This window comes from Manis javanica, chromosome 1, assembly GCF_040802235.1.
Source record: "Manis javanica isolate MJ-LG chromosome 1, MJ_LKY, whole genome shotgun sequence".
Taxonomy (NCBI): domain Eukaryota; kingdom Metazoa; phylum Chordata; class Mammalia; order Pholidota; family Manidae; genus Manis; species Manis javanica.
In genome coordinates, this window is record NC_133156.1 from 56,332,700 (window position 1) to 56,349,441 (window position 16,742).

General features: G+C 36.5%; 1 protein-coding gene across 10 annotated transcripts in view; it reads left to right on the forward strand.

Annotated features, from left to right (window-relative positions):
• Window positions 1-16,742, forward strand: part of NSD1 (nuclear receptor binding SET domain protein 1) — a 177,426-nt gene that overhangs the window by 107,266 nt on the left and 53,418 nt on the right. For all 10 annotated transcript variants that reach the window (XM_073232711.1, XM_073232695.1, XM_073232718.1 and 7 more), the window contains 4 exons: window positions 1,802-1,926; window positions 3,550-3,820; window positions 5,062-5,171; window positions 15,661-15,736. In XM_073232711.1, the coding sequence (XP_073088812.1) occupies window positions 1,802-1,926; window positions 3,550-3,820; window positions 5,062-5,171; window positions 15,661-15,736 (582 nt within the window). The remainder of the gene's footprint in view (window positions 1-1,801; window positions 1,927-3,549; window positions 3,821-5,061; window positions 5,172-15,660; window positions 15,737-16,742) is intronic.

A 16,742-nucleotide genomic window follows, 5' to 3' on the forward strand; every position in this document is an offset into this window, starting at 1 on the left:
ACTATCCCCATAATGATATTCGTAGCTCTTAGGTATACAGTTTGATAATTACTTCAGTTTCTATTATTAAATTTTAATTTTTTATTAAGACTTCATTGTTTTAGATCAGTTCTATATTCATAGCAAAATTTGAAGGTAGAGAGATTTCCCATATACTCCCATCCACACACATACATAGTCTTCCCAGTTATCAATATCCTGCACCAGAAGTGGTACATTGTTACAATTGATGGACCCACATTGACATATCATAATCACCCAACAGCTGCAGTTTACCTTAGGGTCCACCCATGGTGTTCTATATCTGTGCTTTTGAACAAATGTATAATGACATGTATCCATCATTATGGCATCATACAGAGTATATTCACTGCTCTGAAAATCCTCTGTGCTCTCCCTCTCTCCCACTTCTCCCCCTTTCAATTCCTGACAACCACTTTATATTATCTGCATAGTTTTGCTTATTCCAGAATATCATATAGTTAGAATCATATAGTATGCGGCCTTTCCAGATTGGCTTTTTTCATTTGGTAATCTGCATTTAAGGGTCCTCCATGTCTTTTCGTGGCTTGATAGCTCATTTCTTTTTTGTGGTGAATACTTTAACAATGTCTGGATATACCATGGTTTATTTACCCATTTACATACATCTTGGTTGCTTCCAGGTTTTGACAGTTATGAATAAAGCTGCTACAAAAATCCATATGCAGGTTTTTGTGTGGACATGGTTTTCAACTCCTTTTATATTAGCTTTAAGTAAATTAAATGGTATATCACTCCTCTGTTTACTATTATGAAATTATAACAGTTAAAATTAGTAAAAAATTATTCTATACATCTTGTCCTAATGCTGGTTTTATGGTTTGTTTCCATATGTGCTGTCTAAGGAATAAGAGTTTGCCAGATTGCTGTGCCCATGACCTTTTCTTCTTGGTCTCAACTTTTGTGTTACTTGTGAAAGAGTATCAGTATTGCCAACTTGAGGCAGGAACAGCTTCCTCTGAAGTCATTGTGTCATGAAATGCCTCTGCTCCCAGAGAGCTTACAGTGTAGTAAAATGACTATACCATATTAAGTGTATTAAAATCAGTACAGAGTTTTATAAGAAAATTATAATTGATATTTTTTTCACCATTTAAATCAAAGAAAATGATTTGATACTGTGGCATTTTGACTGGAAAATGACAAAAGTTTTTTGTTTTTTAAACCGAATACCCAAAATTGTGTATTTTTATCTTAATTCTGTCTTTGGTATACATGGCGTATATCTTTTATGTCATTGAGGTAATGATATATGTATCATTAATTACATATTTTTTGATGCTTCTGTTTTAGAAATATTTCTCAGTTTTCTAATGTGATATGAAGTATGTGTGTAAAGTACTTCTGAAATTCATGTGGTAGGGCTGAGTAGGTAAATATTTTACCTGAATATCTGTCCAGTATTCTACATAGTCTAGAAAAAGTTACTTAAAATAATTCATGGTATATTTTTTTAATTGACCTGATTTAGAATATTTATTTTAATGTTAGCTGTATCTGTCACTATAGACACTATTTTCAATTTAATCTCCCTAAGATTGGATGGACTGTATGTGTGTATATAGAGCAACAAGTCTCCCCACTTCCAACTTTTGCATATGATAAACCATAGCAAAACATTTTTAACCTCTGGGAGTTGAAGCCCTAGTGTTTTTAGGTTTCCTATCTATGTACTTTTGGGAGTGTATGGATCGTTGACATGAAAACAGTGAGTTTTCCTCTGGTTTTTTGGTTAATACTGAACTCCTTCTCTTTTTAGCTGTGCGATCAGAGAAGAAGCGCCTTAGGAAGCCAAGCAAGTGGCTTCTTGAGTATACTGAAGAATATGATCAGATATTTGCTCCTAAGAAAAAACAAAAGAAGGTACAGGAACAGGTACACAAGGTATGTTCCAACATTTTCATCGATCCTTTTAAGATATTGCAGTTTTTGCCTTCAATATCATATTTTGTCTTCATGGGACAATAATTTCCTTAACTGGAATCTTGCTTGTTCAGTTTTTTATCTCCAGTTTCTGGCCCAGTACTTACCATATTATTTATACAGGAAATGTTTAAATGAGTCTACGTACTGTGTGTATATAGTGTGTGTGTCTATCTCCCACTTTGCTTTCAAAGTGTATTTAATGATTTAAGGATATTGTTATAAAATGTTTGTTAAAAAACATAGGATAAATGCAGGATGAATAGTAAAAAATTTATAGTATATGATCCTAACTTTTTAAACAAATGTTATGATACCTTATTTGCTTTACTTTAAAATTCAGTTAGAGACATTTTGACTTCCTATCCCTAAATAATATGCATCTCTAAAAAAATAGAACATTTTCCTTTGTAACTAATTTAATATTCTCACATATAATAAAATCAGTTAACCTAATAACAAATCCATATTCAGATTTCCTCACTTGTCCCCTAACCTTTATATTTAGCTTATTCAAACCAGGATCCAGTCTAGGACTACTCATTATATCTGGTTGTTATATTTCTTAAATCTCTTAAAATCTAGAACAGCCCCCTTTTTTCATGACTCTACTTATCTAAGCACTAACAATTGGATAGATTCAAGGTAAACGTTCTTAGTGAAATTATATTGTATGACATTAGAAGGTATTTAACATCCAGTTGTCCGTAGTAGTGACTGATTCCTTTAAGTTATATTTTACCCCTTTTGATCAGGAAGCACATATTTGGAATTACTTTGGCTCCAAGACAATGTCCTGTTACCCATCAGTTACTTCCCTAAATCAGTTGAAAATCCTTGCCTATATCAGTAATTTCATTGGGGGTACAAAATTAAGACTTCTCAGGTTTTATTTTATTATTTATTATTTCTTCTACTTTTATTAGCTGACAATCTCTTCCAATAACTGAATCGTCTTACTATTCTGAAATACATGAAAGACTAAGTACTTTTATTTCTTTAACTTAACCATTAACTTACATTGAGTTCATTATAAGCTGCTTAATTGGTGACGTGTTAGGGAATCTACCTTTCTTTGTATTATCACTATGGCCTTAATGAAGTTATATAGCTTCAGTGCATCTCAATCAAGTGCTATTTTTTCCCTTTTTAAAAAATTACAGTAAAATATATATAAAATAAAATTTATAATCTTAGCCATTTTTAAGTATACAGTTCTGTGGTATTAAGTACATTTACATGGTTGTGCAACCATCACCACCATCTATCATCTCCAGAACTTTTTCATATTCCAAAACTGAAACTCTGTACCTATTAAAAAACAATTTCTCATTTCCCCTTTTCACCAGCTCTTGGCAACCACCATTCCATTTTGTGTCTCAGTGAATTTTACTATTCTAGGTACCTCATAAGTGGAATCATACAATATTTGTCCTTTTTGTGTCTGGCTTATTTCATTTATCATAATGTCGTCAAGGTTCATGTAGGATGTAGGCTATAGCATGTGTCAGAATTTCATTCTTTCTGACACCCAAATTAAAACAACTTTGGCCTATGGATTCTGTTTTTGTTTTTTGCTCTTAGGTAAGTTCCCACTCTGAAGAAGAAAGCCTTTTAGCCCGATGTCGATCTAGTTCTCATAACAAGCAGGTGGATGAGAATTCTTTGATTTCAACCAAAGAAGAGCCTCCAGTTCTTGAAAGAGAGGCTCCGTTTTTGGAAGGGCCCTTGGCTCAGTCAGAACTTGGAGGTGGACATGCTGAATTGCCACAGCTGACCTTGTCTGTGCCTGTAGCTCCAGAAGTCTCTCCACGGCCTGCCCTTGAGTCTGAGGAATTGCTAGTTAAAACATCAGGTAAGATGGGGATGGGGGTCTCAGTATGTAAGTACATATGGTTAGAGGAAGTAGGATCTCTTAGTATGTTTTGATGGAAAGCCAGTAGTGTATCTATACAACAAACTACCTACTTTTTTCCTGGGAAAACCAAAAAATTCTGGCTAATTGGATGTAATTACTAACCATAAATTGGTTGTACACTGTCAAGAAGATGTTTTCAAAAACTATCCTCCTCATTCCATTGTTGCTCTTCATGATTGTTGATGAACATCAACACGCAGGATAAGAGTTTTGGGGAGAGGCACCACACGCTAATGGAGTAAGCACATAAAACTTAGGCTTCAGCTACTGGCTTCACCAATCATTGTGTTTACTTGGGAGTTGTTCAGTCTCTTTGTTTCCTCACGTATAAAATGGACATATGTAATAATATAAAATGTTATTTACCTGACACATAGTAAACAACTAAGTATACCAATACTGCTTTTTACCTTATCATTTTTTTATGTCACCTGGTGAGAGATGGATCTAAATATCCTGTCTCTAATTCACCTTTTGACTATTGTAATCAGCTAAGGAAAATTTGGGGTATAACTTCTTTACATTCCTAACGATGGCTTGTGATGTTACTCCTTAACAAAAAATATCCCAATTGTGCTTAAGTAAGGCAGAATCAAAAATACTTTTTAAAGAATAATAATGATAGTTACTGTTTCATTACCTATTATTATTAAACTTTTTTTCATTTTTCTTATTTTTCTTTTTTCTTTCTCTTTCCCTTTCTCTTTTTCTTCTTCCTCTTTGTTTCTCTTTCTCTGCCTCTCTGTTACCAAACTTTCTAATATAATTCTTGAGAGCAATCCTGCAAAGTAAAGAAATGTCATTTATTTAGGAACAAACAAAAATTCTATTTCTGGTCCATTTATGCCTAGAATTCTGATTCTACTTCACTTTAGTACTACTGTCCTAACCACCAATTAATTGCTATAAAGGCAGTTCTGCCCTTTTGATTTCTCTCTTAGTTCTTTTGATATATAATATATATGTTGACATAAGAACCTCTTCATGATAGTTTGTGTCTGTATTGAGATCTATTGTTTTATGTTAACTCATATTTTTAAGTAAATTTCTACTCCTTCCCATAAGATGATGTGAAAAACAAAATATGGCAACTCATTTTTTTCATGGTATACAGATTTTTTTTTTAATTAGCTTGTGCCATTTCTAAATCATCTAATGAAAAGATACATGCATTTCAGGAAATTATGAAAGTAAGCGTCAGAGAAAACCAACTAAGAAACTTCTTGAATCCAATGATTTAGACCCTGGATTTATGCCCAAGAAAGGGGATCTTGGCCTTTCTAGAAAGGTATGTTATTTTAATCAATTCTAAAGTAGAGTTAAACCCAGGAAATACGGGATTTTAAAAATAGACCTTTTAGTAATACAACAGTGATAGGAAATTACAGAATGTTAGTGTACTTTGTCAGTCTGAGAGATGAGTCTAACTATGGGAATGTCCTGTCTCTTTGTCAGCATACACTGTCAATCTGAGAACCTGTAGTAAAAGACTTCTTTTGGCATCTGTATGGACCTGTGTATGTGTTTTATATTTTCTTTTCAAATGAAAATGTAAAAAGCTTTTAAAATTGAGAGTACAATTTGTGTTTGTTACTTATTTTGTGGGCTCAAACCCTCTTACCTGATTTCTACTTCACCTCTGTCTCTATAAGCCACTAACCTACTCTATCCCATTGCCCTGCCTGCATAACATCTCAGAAAAGGTCCAGTTCAGCTATAATCCAGGCAGAAACATTTGAACTTAAGTTTTTGAGTTGCAAACTTGGTATCATTAGCCACAAAAGCATCATTAAATAGTAAATGGAAATAGAAATTTATTTTCTAATTCTATAATGGATAGTAGCTGGATATTAATTCCTTAGGAAACATCCTGCTTCCCTTATGTGTAATTGAATAACTCAGGGTAAATGTTAGAAATTTACTTGTAGGATGGAAAGATTTCCTATTTAAATTTTTTCTTCTTTAAAGAAAAAAATACAGATTGTATCACTACAAATAATTTTTTTTGATTTTTTTTTTCCTTAGCTCATGCAGACTTTTTTAATCCTGTAGATTTTTTGTTAGATATACACCCATCTGGATTAGCATCAGCATGTAAAATTTAATTTATGTTTTCATGCCTTACTTAAAAAGCTGCATTATATGACTAACATCTTACTATGTTGATAGTGACTGCAATGGAGGGGGTAAGGACTTGATAATATGGGTGAATGTTGAACCACTGTGTTGTGTATTTGAAACCATCATAAGATTGTATATCAATGATACTTTAATTAAAAAAAATCTTCCTTCCCCTAAAAAAATTAATGAAATAAAAAGCTGCAATATATTCTTTTCTGTTGTTGTTATTATCATTAATCTACAATTACATGAAGAACATTATGTTTACTAGGCTCTCCCCTTCACCAGGTCCCCCCACAAACCCCATTACAGTCACTGTCCATCAGTGTAGTAAGATGCTGTAGAATCACTACTTGTCTTCTCTGTGTTGAACAGCCCTCCCCATTCCCCGTGCCACATTACACATGCTAATCGTAATGCCCCCTTTCCTTTTCCCCCGTCCTTATCCCTCCCTTCTCACCCATCCTCCCCAGTCCCTTTCCCTTTGGTAACTGTTAGTCCATTCTTGGGATCTGTGATTCTGCTGCTGTTTTGTTCCTTCAGTTTTTCTTTGTTCTTTATATTCTTTAATTCTTTTATTCTGTTCAAAGCAGTCTTGCGACATGAACTGCAGTTATTCTGAGGCTCATCTCCTGTCCTCTGAACTTTCTCTGTGGTTGATCATCATCTTCAGTGACAATATCATGTCTCCAACTTGCCATCCTCACTATAGATTACATTCTTGTAAAGGCTGTAATAAATTCCTATAGTGCTTTTTCTCCTAGATTTGTCAAAATCAAATCTTAGCCACTTTGCAAGATTGTTGGAAGAGGTATATGGGAACAGCTAGGGGAACTGGGATTCAGTTTGAGAAGAAAGTAAGAATTTGGGTCAGATAAGTGAATGATTTTTCCCCATTTTACTGAAATATAGCTGACATATGTAAGTGAATGATTTGAAGGAATAAGGTGAGTCCTCGATGTTGAGATTGGATTACTTAAAAAATAGTATTAGTTTGTATAATTTTGCTCTATCAAATGTAGTTTTCTAATCTAAAATGTGACTTTTCCATATTTGTGGGTTAATTTTTTTCCTAAGGGAATAATAATCATGATTTAATTAATATGCTTACTTTTAATTTATGTAGGTTAATGTATCCCAGAATTTTCTTTTTTAAAATTGAGATGTACTTTACACAATAAAATGCACTGATCTTAATTGTTCTTTTTGATGGCTCTAAACAATTATATGTATCATGTAAGTATGCCCTAATTAGGTATGCTCTATATCCATCAACCTTGAAATTTCTTATCCTCTTTTCAGTCAATTCACCATTCTTATCTTTTCCAGAGGCATTGCTTTCTTAACTTCTCTCGCCATAGATTAATTTTGCGTATTATTATTATTATTACTTTTTTTGAAACAGAGTAAAAGCTTTATTTAAAGTTACTTAGAGAGAAAGAAGTGCAGGCGACCTCAGAGAGAAGAGCACCCTGAAAGGTTGGGGTTCCCTCTTCTAAGGATTTTTCAGGAATGTGACAAAGGCTAGGGTGTGGGTTTGTTAAGTGGTCTCAACTATCTTTGATGAGGCATTAAGTTTCTTACCAGTCAGTCCTCTAGGTAAATCTGCAAAATTAGCTTATCAATCAAGACTGTCTGCCCTTCCTCCAAGGGGGGCAGAGTTATTTGTTTGCTAAAGAGTATGGTAAGAATCTTTCTTCTTAAACTCCCTGGGTTTTTTTCAAAATGCAATTTTGGCTTTAAGGTGGGATCTCTTTTGTCTTTATTATGCTTTTTATAGGTGGGCCTTTTAGTAGGCTACAGTAAATCTTAAAATGATCTAATTGACACAGTGAAGACATGGGCTGTGTTCAGATACTTTTCTTTATCTGGGGAATATTCAAACGTTCAAGGCCAAGTTGCTCTTGCCTTTTGAGCTTTAACTGATTGACTTTAACTCTGAGTCTTCTGGCTTTCTAGTTTTAACTGGTTAACTCTGAGTCCTTTCTAGTGGGCTTTACTGACCTTGTTGTTCTCTTTTCACCCGACTCATATCTATCTTCCTGCCTAACATTCCCCCCTTAAGCAGTTGGGACCCAAGTCATTGGGGCTAGGGGTGATGACCACTCTGGCTACTTCCTGCTTGTGAGGGACAGTGTAGTTATTTGGGTCCCCCTGCTTGCTGACTGTCGGGATGGTGGAGATTAGGACAGTAAGGGCACCCAGTTAGGGGTTTAGCTGCTTGCTGTTTGGTTTGTTGAGGCAAGGAGGACTCAGACTGGCTGTAGGGGTGTCCATCAAGTGGTCCTATGAGGTTGGAGGTGTTGTCATTGGAAGGTACAGGTTGGAATCCTTGTCTTATGACCATTTGCAGTTTGATTGCTTCTAGACAAGAAGACACAAATTGGATTAGGAGCTTAAGTAAGCAGGGTCTGAATATGAGAGCTAATACTATTACTCCAAGGAGGGGGATGAAAGGTGCTAGCCAGGGCCACACCCACCCTGTGAGGAATTTAAAGATTTGGTTTAGTCAGGAGAGGAACTAATATAATAAGGTGAGGGTTAATAATAGTAATGATGGCATGTTTAAGGCAATTTTCTTTTTAAGGTTTAAACCTAACAAGGGTAGAAATATTGCTGGCTAAAGGAAAGGGATTTCACAATAGCACAGGAAATGAATAATAAGTCCCACCCTCACAAGGATGCCCAGAAAGAGTTAAGGAACTGGAGTTTCGGAGCACTTATCTTAGGTGGCTGTCCCTTGAAGAGATATTTTAGATTTTCTACAGTCTTACAGGTTTAGCTGGATTCTTGGGTCTCATGATTTTGCACTGCTGGATTTTTCCACCGCTTTACACAAGAAAGATGGAGCCACAGCAGGCAACTTTAGGGACCTTGACAGCTGAGGGGTAGACATAAGAACTGGGTAGAGTCCTTCCCAAATAGGCTGCAATTGAGATTGGGGCGACCTGTATTAGATATATAGGTGTGGCATATTCTGATAAGGCACTGGCCTCAGGAAGTTGGCCGACTTATCAGTTGGTAGGGGCTTGAATTTCCAGGACAACAGGACTTTAATCTCAAGGGACTGTAGTCTGGAAGAAATAAATTTAGTTAAGAGGTTTAGTAAGCATGGTTTACACAGTGGGGCTAGTAAAAGCATTAGGAGTTTAGCAGAGGGTAGTAGCCAGGATGCCCAGTTCTAAAAGTGGAACTGAACTCCTTATGATTCTGAGAGCCTCTGATGAATCTGAGAGACTTGATCAGCTAGTTTCTTTGCTGTTCACTGCTTGTCAGAGGTTGAAATCCTGTCTGAGCAACATCTGGAGTTGGACTTTCCATTCTGTAAGAACAAACGACAAGGAGATTAAGAAAGCATGGCCAAATACAAGGATTAGAATAGTAAGATTTTTAACTGAGATGGGAGAAAACTGGGAACATTTGGAGAGTTATAGATAGCTATTTAAGGAAACTAGAGTTTAGGATTTAGTTTATTTCATAATGACTAGTATTAGAATCTAGTATAGATAAAGCTGTATCATTGAAACAATACTTTTCTCTCTAAAGTTACCCACATTTTTATTAGATGTAACCATATTAAGAAAATAAGTTCAGCTTCAGAACACTTGGCTTGATTATTTACATAAGTGCAGCAAGAAAAGCAATTGATCACATGGGATCTTTTAAATGTGCTCTGCTGGAACTTTTCACAAGGAATTTCAGATTGAGCTTTTAAAGGCCTCTTGAGGCCAGGAAAGTCAAGCCAGATTTACCATCAGGTTTTGCCTGCAGTTCCTATAGATTTGGGTGAATTTTTCTCTTCTTGAGGTCCCCAAAACATTCTGAGGTTCCTGCACTGCCAGACAGTGACCTTCCTTACTCATCTGGTAAGGCTGCTGGGAACCTGGTAATAAGCAAGGTACCAGGCCAGTTCTTCCAAGGGGCTTTGTTGGCTCCATAAAGTCAATCTTAGTTCCTTAAAGCTGTCTGATCATATCTGAGTGTATGTATGTGTCTCAAATGACATTCCAGTCAAAGCCTTGACAATAACCAGTGTTTTCAGTTGTGTCCTGTTACAAGGAGAGCAGATTCTTATTGAACTTATGCAAATAATAACATTGCCATAAAATATGAAAGTAGTTACTGAGAGTTTCTAAATTCTGGAGGGATCAAATAGAAAGAGAAAGATAAATGTTTCAATTTTGCTTTAAAGGTATAATTTACTAAACTGTTGTAAGCCAGATTAAGAGTTTAAAACACTTTTTCTGTTCAAGAGATTAGCAACATTTGAAACAAAATGTCATGAAAGTTGAAGTTATCCCCTTTAATTCACACAGTCTTAAGTAATTCTTGCTTGGCTTGAATCTAGATATTTTACTAGTTTTAGAATAAAACAGCAATTATAAATGATAAAAGACTTAGAAATGGCTATGGTTAACACAAATGACAAGGAAATTTGGTTATTTCTATAACGTGTAACAGTTTAATCATCTAAGTTTAGCATCATTCATTTGACAGTGGTTCCCGAGTAATTACATATTAAATGTATAAGCTGAATTAGCTGAAACATTTTCCTGTATGAGGAGAAAATTTTCTGACTTTTAGAAAATCTTGGAGTTAACTAGAGGTAAAACTACCTTTTGAATTTGATTTTGGGAAGAAAGTTTTTAAGGCACTTGCTTAAAATAAGATAAGTTGTTAAAGAAATAATATTTAGTTATTCATATAACCAAAGTGATAATAAAAGATTTTAAAGGCAGATACAGAAGGTCACATAGTTGTTAGCAGAACTTAGCTTTTTTATTATTAATACTTTTGTCTTTTCCAGTATGGAAACATATTACTGAGACATTAAGCACAAGAATAAGCTGTTGTAAACTGTTACACTAGAGTTCTTCAGCCCTGTCTTACAACTTCAGTTAGGATTTACTGAGGGAGCAGCAGTCTTTCTAATGGGAAACTTAGTATCAGACAAGTGAAGGCTGCTAGGAGACTTACAAGACTCTTTAATTAACTCTTGCTCAGCTAAGTTTAGTTTGTAAGCAGACATTGGAGCAGAAGTAAAGAAGGGAGAGGAGCAAGGAGAGATTTGTATCAAGTTTGCAAGCTTGGCAGAATTCTTTCTGGCTTCTGAGATAGAAGCAAGCCTGAAAGTAAGGGACCTCTGCTCAATTGCCCACCCACTTACAGTTTGAGAGTCTCAGGGTTGAATTGGGATCAGTGGCAGAGAATGCAGCCTGACAGTGTGGCTCACCTAGGAAGAAAGGAAATTTAACTCTTCCTGTCTCGGACATCTCTGAGAGCAGGACAGGACTATACTGAGGAATAGGTTAGAGAGCCCAGTGTCCCAGGGTCTATTCCAGAGGTCTTGGCACAGCCAGCTGCCCAGGACCTAACGTATCCCGCCTCAGACGTCTCTGAGTGGGATATGGAGTACTAGAGTCTCATGGCTTCCTAGTGAAGGTTTAAAGGGGGCTTACCACAGGTGGTCCCATGAGACTTGACAAAGGCTGACAGCGAGGTCTTATGGGAGCCTGAAAGAGGCCCAACCAAGCTAGGCAAATAGCTAGAAAGCTGACTTGTAATAAGCAGGCTAAGGGAAAGGCCAATGAGAGAACAGTGAAGGAGGTGCAAGTGCAGAGGAAATGGGAGGATTCTAGAGTAGAGATTTTTAAGGAAACTTTTGTCTTTATACTTACTGAGTCTTAATTGGTTAAGGTTTTTTAGTAGTAATTACAGGTGCCAGGATAAGGGTGCAAGAAGGGAAGAGCGGCAGCTCTTAACAGCTTTTAGGGTTAGCAAAGGGCATAAAGAAGTGTTCTGGCCAGACCAGCCTCCTGGAGATTTGAGAGCCTTCTCAGGGGACCATAGGGAGGACAAGGTCCCTGGGGAGGCTACTAAGCTAGTTAGGAAAGATCATCTCATGGTTGCTTGAGTTGAAGCAGGCATCTGTGAAGGAAAAAAAACCTGCTTTGCTGAGGAAGAGGTTTTGGCCCTAGGCTATGGTGCTCCTGCAGGCTGCAGGCTAGGCCTGAGAGGTAAGTCCTAAAAGGGGGGTCAGAGTTAAGTCAGACCTGCAGATCCCTTCAGAGTAAAAGTCTGTTTCCCTCTAAATGGAAAATAGGACAGACATGATGATAGAAAGAATTTAGTACAAAAGGGACAAATGGTCATAGAATAGAGGCAAGTGAGAAGTCTCTTAGCTCCTGCAGGGAGCCGTTGGAGAAGAAGAGAGTAAAGGGAGAAATCTCCTGGTTGCTCTGGGTGACGTTCCCTAGGACCCCGTGACTTGCCTCCTCGGGAGTGGTTCCCTGCAAGGCAAGCACAAGTGGGTGCTTCCTCCAGCTGGGTTTGGTGGACATCTCATGGCCAAGGAGATTATGAAATATGGGGGTCCTTGAGGTTTGCCCCAATTAGCTGACCAGCAGATAATGTAAAAAGCTTGGAGAAGGAAAGAAGAGAAATGCAGCGAGTAGGAAAGAAATCTGAGAACACAGAAAAGAAAGCCTCTGCGTGAACATATTAAACCTTGCATGGGGACTTGCTGCGGCATTGGACGTGGGTGGTTTAACAGTGTGCCTCCGTTGCGTGGACATTGTCTTGCGGTTGTTGGAGTGCCTAATGCAATCTTCCCTGGTCCACGACCAACTTACCTGTCACGGAAGTCTTTTGGCGAGTGCCCCCTGGCCTTTACTGCTCAACATGTGCCCCGAGTGCTGCTGTTTTTGGTCCAGGAGAGACAGAGGAAGGGAAGGATTCTCAGAGAAGAGGTAGATAGTGAGTGAGTGAGTGAGTGAGTGAGTGAGTGAGTGAGTGAGTGAGTGCCTCCAGCTAGGGGGCGAGGCACATCTGGCTTAGGGGGGTTGGAAATCCATTCGAGTTGCGCAGTACCAAATCTGTTTTTGGGAGAGGTCCGTTCGGCTTAATGGGGATGGAAATCCATCCGAGGCAAGGCACCAAATATGTTGGGGGGGAGACATTGTGTATTTTCCTCAGTTCTTGTCCCCGCCGTGACAAAGAATTGAAAGGGCAGAGACACAGTAGTGAAGCAGAGTAAAAGTTTTATTTAAAGTTACTTAGAAGTGCAGCCGACCTCAGAGAGAGAGAGGAGCTCCCTAAAAGGTTGGAGAGAAAGAGTTTAGGATTAAAAGGTTACACACTTAGAAAGTGCAGGTGACCTCAGAGAGAGGAGTGCCTAATTTTCCTTGTTCTTGAATATCATATATATTGTTTTGTTTTTGTTAATCTGGCTTTTTTTGTTTGACTTATGTTTTTGAGATAAATCCACAAGAATGCTATATCAATAGTTCATCCCTGTTTATTTCTGAGTAGAGTTCCAAGTACAATTTACTGATCCCTTCTTCTGTTGATGCACATTTGAGTGTTTTTATTTTGGAGGTGTTAATCTTGAGGCTGGTATGAATATTCTCTGAATCTTTCTGAATATATTTTCATTAATCATGGTATAAATACTTAAGAGTAGGATTGCTGGCTCATGTTTAAAGAAACTGCCAAACAGTTCTCCAAAGTGGTTTTATAACTTCACACTCCCACCGGAAGTATTATGAGTGTTCCAGTTGATCCGCATCTTTACTAGCATTTGTTTTTTCAGTCATTTTAAATGTTGCCATTCTGGTGAATATGAAGTGATATCTAATTACGGTTTTTAATTTGTATTCCCTAAAGATTAATGATGTTGAGCCCCCCTTACTATGTTCTTGTATTGTTATAAAGCAAATATTCAACCATACTTGTGTTTTTGATTGGGCTATTTATCTTTTTTATGGTTGCTTTTCAAGAGTGTATTTTATATTTGGGTTATAAGTTGTTTGTCAGATGCATGTATTTTTTTCCTAGTCTGAGGCTTGCCTTTAATTTTTTTGGGAGAGGTCCGTTCGGCTTAACGGGGTTGTGTCTTTGATGAGAAGAAACTTTTTAATGTATTAGGTTTTTTTTTTCTCTTTTTGTGTCTATTTCAGAAAATGTCTTCCCTATGGACACAAAGATGTTCTTCCTGTATTTTCTTATAGGAGTTTTATGGTTCTGGATTTTATATACAGGTCTTTGTTCCATTTTCATTTTTTGAGATGGAATTTTGAATGAATTTTTTTTTACTTATATGAATGTCCAATTGTTTTAGCACCACTTGTTAAAAATCCCTGATATGTATCTAACTCTTTGTCTTTCATAATTATGGGCTTTTTAAGCATTAGCTATAATTAATGACTCTGTCACTGCTGCAGTTAAGCTTTTTTTATTGGGACAAGGGCATCAGATAGGACAAGTAAAACCAGGATTACTGGTGATGGCTAGAACCAGGCTCTAGAGAAGAGGAGACGTCTTTTCTGTTTTAAGGTAACTTTATCTGACCTGGTCACCTTGATAGTCCTGGTCACTCTGTGGTATATTTTGTCATTGAGTTGAAGCCATGATTCACTTCTTGGGACTACACCATGAATTACCAGGCAGGCCATCCTGTCTATAGATGGATCAATTACTGGGTTAGAGAAAGGATTATCCACTGAGATAGTAGTACCCTAAGGGCACACTGGCTTTAATACATATCCACACCAGACTTTGTATAAAGTAAGTTACTGGCATCTTAGTCATGTCCTCTGAGGCAAAGTTCTATGATCTTTTTCATTCTGTGCAGAATAGGTAGATTTTTATTCATGTAGTGTGATTTTTTTTGTGGTGTGTGTGTGTGTGCTATTATGTGTGTTTCAAAAACTTGTAAAATTAATGAGGTTGGAAATGATACTTTCTGCATTGTTCTCTGACTATAGTTTTGGGAATTTTCTGATTGTTTTTGCTCCACAGCATTTGGATAAGTATTAAACAATGAATTGTAAGTTGGTTATCTAAATAATATAGATGCTATTTTTCTTTAAATTAACCAGATCTGTTTTGTGGGTTTGTCTACTAGTTTTTTTCTTCCATTCAACTGGATGGCTAATATTTGCCCCTTCATTTTATTTGGCGTTGTAAGATTCTGGTCTACATTGAACATGAGGAAAGTTGTCTTCATATTCATTAATACATGTAGTGGACATTTGGAAATTCACAGCAAGAATTTTGTAGCAAGGATCACATCCATTATGTTGACTTCTGTTTTGTTTTACAGTCAATGAAGAATATTTTTCTTATGGGAAAAGGCTTTTTCTTGGAACTAACTCATACAGGCATTAGTAATAGAAAAATAAAATGTGTAAGAAATTGCTCTTGATTTCGTAAATATTTTGTTGCTTTAATTTATATTTACTTAAATTAGAAAGACATTCCATGAGTCAGCTTTTTAATATTTAGAATTATCGAGTAAAGTCTTTAAAATCTAATGGCTATAAATAACAGTCTTAAGAAGATAGATTTTGAATACAGGGTGTTGTGGAATAGAACTCAAATGGTGGGTCTCTGGGTACATAGTTCTTCTCGTTATCTCCCACTTCAGTCACAGAAGCAAGCATTCTGTATCTGTTTTAGATATTGGGAGTCTTTGGGTAAGCTTCCCCTTCCCCCACTTTTTTTTTTTTTAAAGGAGTGTGTGGTGGTCATGAGTCTTTTGCTGGAATTTTTTTGATTCTGTATCTATGGCACTAGACAGTTCAGCTTTTGGCATATATTGTAAAGGTTTTATTTTCTTTTCCTTGTAAATCATCTTGCATTTTACTTATTTGTAGTGTTACGAAGCTGGTCACTTGGAAAATAACGTTACTGAATCATGTTCTGCATCTCATTGTAAAGAGTTTGGTGGAGGTGAGTATTTTTAAAAAATACAGTGCAAAAATAACTAAAGCGTCTTGTCAGTTAATTAGAAAAGTTATTACGTATTTAAGCAAGACTAGTGAGGTTTTGAGTTCCAAAACTTATTTCTCTAAAAATGCTTCCTGAAACTATGCATGACACTAGAAAATTGTATTTTCATTTTCAGCCTTCTGTTGAAATTAGTTAAATGGAATTAGAATTACATTAGAGTAAGAATATGTTAGAACCAATAGAAAAAAATGAGCTGCTTAATTTTTCATAACAGATAATTCTTCAGACTGTGTCGTTACTTTCTTGGCTTTTATTCCATTTTTATTTCTATAGGACAGCAAATATGGAACCTGAGTTGAGAGGGAAATTACAGATCATTTAAGCAAATCTTTCAGAAACGGTCTTAGTTTATTTTAACACATCTGTGACCATGTGCTTGAAAAAAAGAGCTTACATTTGAGCCTAGTTAGTTCGTTTATTCGTTCATTCGTTCGTTCGTTCCTTCCTTTCTTCCTTCTTCCTTCCTTCCTTCCTTCCCTCCCTTATTTTTATTTTTATTTTTATTTTTTTATTTTGGTATCATTAATCTACAATTACACGAGGAACATTATGTTTACTAGACTCCCCCCATCACCAAGTCCCCCCCACATAACCCATTACAGTCACTGTCTATCAGCATAGTAAGATGCAACAGAATCACTACTTGTCTTCTCTGTGTTGTACAATCCTCACTGTGCCCCCACCCCTACATTATGTCTGCTAATAGTAATGCCCCCCTCCTTTTCCCACCCATCCTCCCCAGTCCCTTTCCCTTTGGTAACTGTTAGTCCATTCATGGGTTCTGATTCTACTGCTGTTTTGTTCCTTCAGTTTTTTTCTTTGTTCTTATACTCCACAGATGAGTGAGATCATTTGGTACTTCTTTTTCCACCTGGCTTATTTCACTAAGCATAATACCCTCTAGCTCCATCCATGTTGTTTCAAATGGTAGAATTTCCTTTATTCT